The 6,027-nt window shown below is 44.4% G+C and overlaps 1 protein-coding gene across 2 annotated transcripts; it reads left to right on the top strand.

Annotated features, from left to right (window-relative positions):
• The first annotated feature begins 505 nt into the window (after positions 1-505).
• Positions 506-3,340, top strand: LOC108952701 (uncharacterized). Of its 2 annotated transcripts, none has more exons than XM_018825604.2 (5): positions 506-1,430; positions 1,530-1,587; positions 1,670-1,753; positions 1,840-1,975; positions 2,479-3,340. In XM_018825604.2, exons 1-5 carry the CDS (start codon positions 803-805, stop codon positions 2,743-2,745), a joined length of 1,173 nt encoding a protein of 390 aa, XP_018681149.2. In that variant the 5' UTR covers positions 506-802; the 3' UTR covers positions 2,746-3,340. The 2 variants fall into 2 exon arrangements, with proteins under 2 accessions (XP_018681149.2, XP_018681148.2); XM_018825603.2 differs by having other exon boundaries at positions 2,440-3,340.
• Positions 3,341-6,027: the final 2,687 nt, after the last annotated feature.

The raw sequence follows: 6,027 nt of genomic DNA, 5'->3' as shown, positions 1-6,027 counted from the left end.
ATGGAGTTGGTGCTCCCTTACAGACACTCCTAGTGGGCATGAGTAAAATGCCTTCCCTACAACTCTTCATCTCTGCACAATACCACCTAAAACCCCAAACAAAATTCCCCATTACCACAGCTTCGCACTGTAGAAAAAAGGTAAATACCTCACACCCCTCCTATTTAAGTTAGAATAGGGACCGGACCATTGGCCTCTCTAGAAAATGCCACTATGCCATTGTGCTCAGACCCACACACCCTACTACGACCTATTCATCAAGCAGCAAGGATCAAAGAATCGGGATGAGAGAGTTAGGGAGACAGAGACGGTGGAGATGGTTGGGCTTCCTTGTCAACAACCACTCATAGGTGCAAATTAAAGCGAAGGCACCTTCGAGGCACAGTTGTAAGGTATCTATCTATCCTTCATGCATCCAACCCGACTCACATAACCTTTGAGCTTTTTATTTAGCCTTTAGGTTTAGTCCCTGTGGAGACCAAGTCTCCCCCACAGCACTCATGCTAAGCATCCCTAAAGCCTACCAAGAGTGACCTGCCCACAAGCGCTTTGTATGGCAACACCCCCTATCCCTTGCATGTTTCGGCTTTCACCTGCTCCCCGTCTCCTGCACCTCCTACCTGTCCCCACCTTCCCCACCCCTTCCCCACAAGTTCCTCTCCCCTTCCCACCCTTAACAGTTATATATGCACCCTTTGGTCCTTCCTTCCTGCCATCCCACCTCCATCTTCATCGTTCCATTCCCTACAAATTCTTGTTATAGCTTCTCTTTCTCCCTTTATTCCCCATCCATTTCTTGAGGATGTGCAACTCGAAGATCCAGTCGGGCCATGCAATGGCCAGCGCGGCGGTGGCCGAGATCGACGGGAGGCCAGTCTTGCAGCCGGCATCCAACACGTCCAACCGCATCGCGACGCCGGAGGCCGGGCGGCCGCTCAAGAAGACCTTCCACAAGTCCATCTCTTTGCCTACCTCGTTCACCAAACATGCTGCTAGGTCTGATGTTGTTGACCCCGGTACTGCTATTCTGCCTAAGCTCTCACCGCCGGTCTCTCCCAAGCTGAAATCAGCTGCCAAGGCAGCGCCGAAGCGGAGCAACGATCCGAATGGGCTGAATACAAGCACCGACAAGCCCTCCGCCAAGTCGAGGCCTGCAATGATGACGAGATCGAAGAGCTCCGTCGGCGCAAGCCAAGTCGTGCCGTCTCTCGATTCCTCCTTGCTCTCATGTGATAGGGCTCCTGGCAGCATTGCCGCTGCACAGAGAGAGCACGCCGTGCTGATGCAGGCACAGCGGAAAATGCGGATCGCTCATTACGGGCGGACGCCGGCGAAGCTCGAAGGGAAGGTGGTTCCTGTCGATTCTTCCGTGCTCAGTGATGCCAGCGGCCAGGAGGAGAAGAGATGCAGCTTCATAACGCCAAACTCTGGTAAGAAGAGCTGTCGTCTCCTTCCACCTCAAAAAAGAGTTCTTCCCATCAGTACAATTCTAATCTCACCTTAAATTTCTTTCTTCTTCTGTTACGTAGATCCTGTCTATATTGCATACCACGACCGAGAGTGGGGAGTGCCCGTCCACGATGACAGGTGAGTTCGGATCTCTCTCTCTGTCTCTGTGCTTTTTTGTCGTGTGGACAGCAGAGAGTAACAGAGCCGATTGATCATGCAGAATGCTGTTCGAATTACTAGTGCTGGCTGGAGCTCAGGTTGGGTTGGATTGGACAACCATCTTGAAGAAAAGGGGGGAATTCAGGTAAACATGTCACGTACATTGAAACTAGAGAGAACGAAAAGAAGGGAGAAGATTTGTGTTTTGTTTACATGTGCTTCTGGTTGCAGGGCCGCATTTGCCGAATTCGATGCAGAGTTGGTGTCCAAGTACACGGAGAAGCAAATGGTCTCGATTAGCGCAGCATATGGACTGGATTTAGGGAGGGTCAGAGGGGTTGTCGACAACGCTAAGAGAATTCTCGAGGTACATGACCAAGTTATCATGCACAAATCTTTTCCTCTTCCATCAGATTTCATGGGGTTATCAGAATACAAAAAACCACAACCTCGTCGCATGAAATGGACGGTCGATCCAGGTTTATCCAATTAATCGAATACTAAACAATCAGAGGAAGAAGAAGAAGAAGAAGAAGAAGATATAATATGGGCAAACCAATTGCATCTAGGAAGTTGTCTGAAAAATAAATAAAAAAAAGGAAAAATAAATATCATATGTGGCCTTTTGGTTATGCATTTCCAGATCCTTAAGAAAGCACCCGCTCGGATTCGCGACTAAGAAACAGTTGATAGAACAAGATTTAAATATGATCCGGGAACCCACATTACATACTTCACTGCTGCGCTTTACCTCTTAAAACACTATACATGCAGTACCAAAAGATGGAAATTGTATTCTGAATGTTCATAAACTCATCTTCTCCTTTCCAGCTCTCTAATCGGACACCGCATGTGACTGGCTTGGAACAGGTCAGAAGAGAGTTGGGATCCTTGGACAAGTATCTGTGGGGGTTCGTCAACCACAAGCCTCTCTCCACCAACTACACTTCATGCAGGAAGATCCCCGTGAAGACCTCCAAGTCGGAGTCCATCAGCAAGGACATGGTCCGGCGCGGCTTCCGGTTCGTCGGTCCCACCGTCGTCCACTCCTTCATGCAGGCCGCCGGCCTGACCAACGACCACCTCCTCTCCTGCCCTCGCCACCTCCACTGCTGCTCCCTCTCCACCACCAACTAACCGCTGACTACCACCACCACCACCATATGCAAGTTACTCGGGTTATTGGTGATAGCGGAATCTAGTGAGCTGTGACCACTTGTTGTATAAACACTGGTGTGAGGTATCCCTGAGAGTTTTCTTCTTCTTCTTCTTCTTCTTCTTCTTCTTCTTCTTCTTCAATGATAGGAATGTATGAATGATGAGCATAATTGCATGTGGTGAGTGTCGGGGGGTGGAGACATGGCATGTGGGGTGACAGGCAATCGCATGTGTTGTCAGGGTGGGCTTTTCCCTTGAGCCATGTGACCACAACATGCCTCCATTATTCCTTAGGGTTATCCATCAACCCCAACACAACTCCATCAAAGTAGACCGCTGAAGGAGATCAGAATATGTCGACGGAGGCCTACCACAGACTTCAATTCACAACTAGACTCACTTTGCTTGACTCATTTGTTCTTGCTCCCGTGTAAGATTATTATGCTTGTGGCTTGCTTACTGCTGGAAGATTGCCTGTAAAACTTCCATCAATATAGTGGATTTGTGTCTACAGACAAAAAAGTAAAAGAACAAAAAAAGAATTTAGCCCGAGCGTGGGTTGATAGGTTTGCCATGTCCAACCGTACAACATGCGAGCGTATACTTGTTTGTTCCGACCATCTTCTTCTACACTGTACTGTACGCTTCCTTCTCTTTACAATTAAATGTGCCAACGCATGTTACATAAACCGAAGCTGATCGCAATGAATCGTTCATACTGGTTGTCACCAGATCACGGTCGTTAGATACATCTATTTATGGCGCCTGCCAGTAGAATCGACAATGCGCGGGTACTTGCAGCCCATCAGCACTGCTCTCTTCTTCATAATCATTCCTTCACTCCCACTCGACCCCAGGCACGTCTTCTTCGTCATAATTCTTCCCTTTTAGTAGGTTTCTTTTCTCTTTGTCTGAGAATTATTTGGAATAATCTAATGTCTTCCGTGCAACTGGAACCATTTTCCTTCTCCTACCATTGAAGAGCAGGGCATTGACTTGCTTCTTTGAAGACAAGATCGATTGGCGAGACTTGAAAAGACAGACAACAGGCATCGTCAGCTGGTTTTCTAAATTAGCTGCAGATTAAACAATGGAGTCTTAGAGAGATACATGTAATCAACAAGTTGAATTTGCTCTATATATTTCTTTCTTTCTTTCTTTCCTGTATGCTGCGTCATTGCGTAGCGGACAACCGGGGATGAGACTACTCACAAATGACCTTTTTCCAATCGGAAGTTCCGCTCATCGAAGCATTCCTTAGTGTCACCCAACACAGCCAATCTCTTAACGGGGTGATACAAGCCATCATCCTCCCTCTCTTAGCGGTAGCATCGAACCGAATAGGTCATTAGTCAGAACGAGAAGATCTCGTTGTGCCTCAGCATCACCAGGAGTCGCAAGTTGACCATGCTAAAAACCAACAGAATACCACATAAATCTGAAAAGACATGAGCAATGGTAAAAGAAATTGGACAAATGTCTCGATAACATGAGACGTAGGATCTAACCAGAGAAAAAACTTGATGAAGAAATCTATTCTTTTACCTCGTTGATAAAAGGGTACAACACCACTTGTGGTGTGAAGAAAAAAAATCATCTTTTTCACCGAATCAAACCTTTGTGAAATCATTAACAAAAGTAAGATAATAGTTAAATCTACGTATAGTTAGAAATAGATTTCGTGTCCCTAGAAATCTCGAAGAAAATTTCAGGTGACCACGAGATTGGTTGACATAGCAAACTTGGATCACACTTGATAAAGAGGATTTTATAGAGGCTATGGAGGGAATGATTTGAGGAGAGAGAGATGCAATGATAGTACTTTCAAGAAGATAGTTTTGACGGATTCAAAAAGTGTGTTTAGGATTAAGAACTTCAAGATTATTCTCTCTAATTGTTTGTGGAGGGTAAGTGATGGTGCCATCTACATAACCCATAAGATCATAACTAATCAAAAGAGAACAAAATTGAATATACTAAAAGGTATAGTTTATAGATGTGAGTTTGAGATGAGTTTAGACTTTAACGTTAATAAAGATAAGAGTACTTTTAAAAGTAAAGACGTTGAGAATAATATGAGATGAATGTCTAGTTGAAGATACATCACCGGCCATGTCGAAAAATGAAAAAAAAAAAGGAACCAAAGCAACTTAAGAAAAAGAAAGGCTTATTAGAGCAACAATAACAAAGAGAGAATAATTTTATATTGAGATCTCGATCGTCATTATTGATAGAATCATCATAATTTTTATGATTTAGAATCACAATAATATAACATCAAAATATTAAAATGATCATGATAATCTTATCATGATTTATTTTTTTAATAATATCTTTTCTAATAATACTCACAACTAAATCATGACATAACTTACACAACAAAAAGAAAAAAAGAAAAGCATTTGATGCCAAACACGCCCAGTTTTCACTCAATATATCTCCCAGAATAAGAAAACAACAAAAATATATTTGATGAGATTTCGAAATGAACATTATTGTTATTTGAAGTAAACAAGCTCGTATCCTGAAGCATAATGAGATGCAAGTGATGTGATCATTATTTTGTTGGGTCAATTGAGTCTTGACATTCAAGTGAAGTAAACAAACTCTATCAGTATGAATTGGAGGTTTGTTGTGCGATGAACTTTGAAGAGTTCATCAATAATAATAATAATAATAATAGATATGATGTATATATATAATTCTTCATCAATGTATAAAAGTAGGCATCCTCCTGTTCTTCCCAAATTTCATTAATGTATTATTTTTATTGCATCGTCTCTGCAAGAACATGCGCTTACAACTAAAAAGTGGCGGATCAGTCCGAAACCTCGTCTTCGTCTTTTAATCATCCAATGGGCCGAATCCTCTCGTCGTCGGCCCAAAAGTTTCCCATTACGCAACGCGTGCGACTTCGAACGGACGCGTTCTGCGATGGATGGAATCGGAGGAGTCGAGCATCGGACTCGTACGAGTCGAAATCGAATCGAACATGACGATGTTGAGCGAGGCGGAAACGATCTTTCTCATCTCACGCGTGCGTATCCATCACCAGCCCATTCCCACCACCACCACCGTTAGTTTCCATGGCTGGCCGCGCGCTCATCCCGCCCGCGACCTTCGCCTCCTCCTTCCCTATCCATCCACTCTTTCAAATCGCTCTCCTCCTCCTCCATTAACGTCTCCGCACCAGCCATTCCCTGGGGAGCAGTAACGACGCCAATAACTACTGCTTCCTGGTACGACCGCAGTATCACATGC

Source organism: Musa acuminata, chromosome BXJ2-4 (assembly GCF_036884655.1).
Source record: "Musa acuminata AAA Group cultivar baxijiao chromosome BXJ2-4, Cavendish_Baxijiao_AAA, whole genome shotgun sequence".
NCBI classification, from domain to species: domain Eukaryota; kingdom Viridiplantae; phylum Streptophyta; class Magnoliopsida; order Zingiberales; family Musaceae; genus Musa; species Musa acuminata.
The sequence above is the reverse complement of the archived record's forward strand: the minus strand, read 5'-3'. Positions and strand labels throughout refer to the sequence as shown.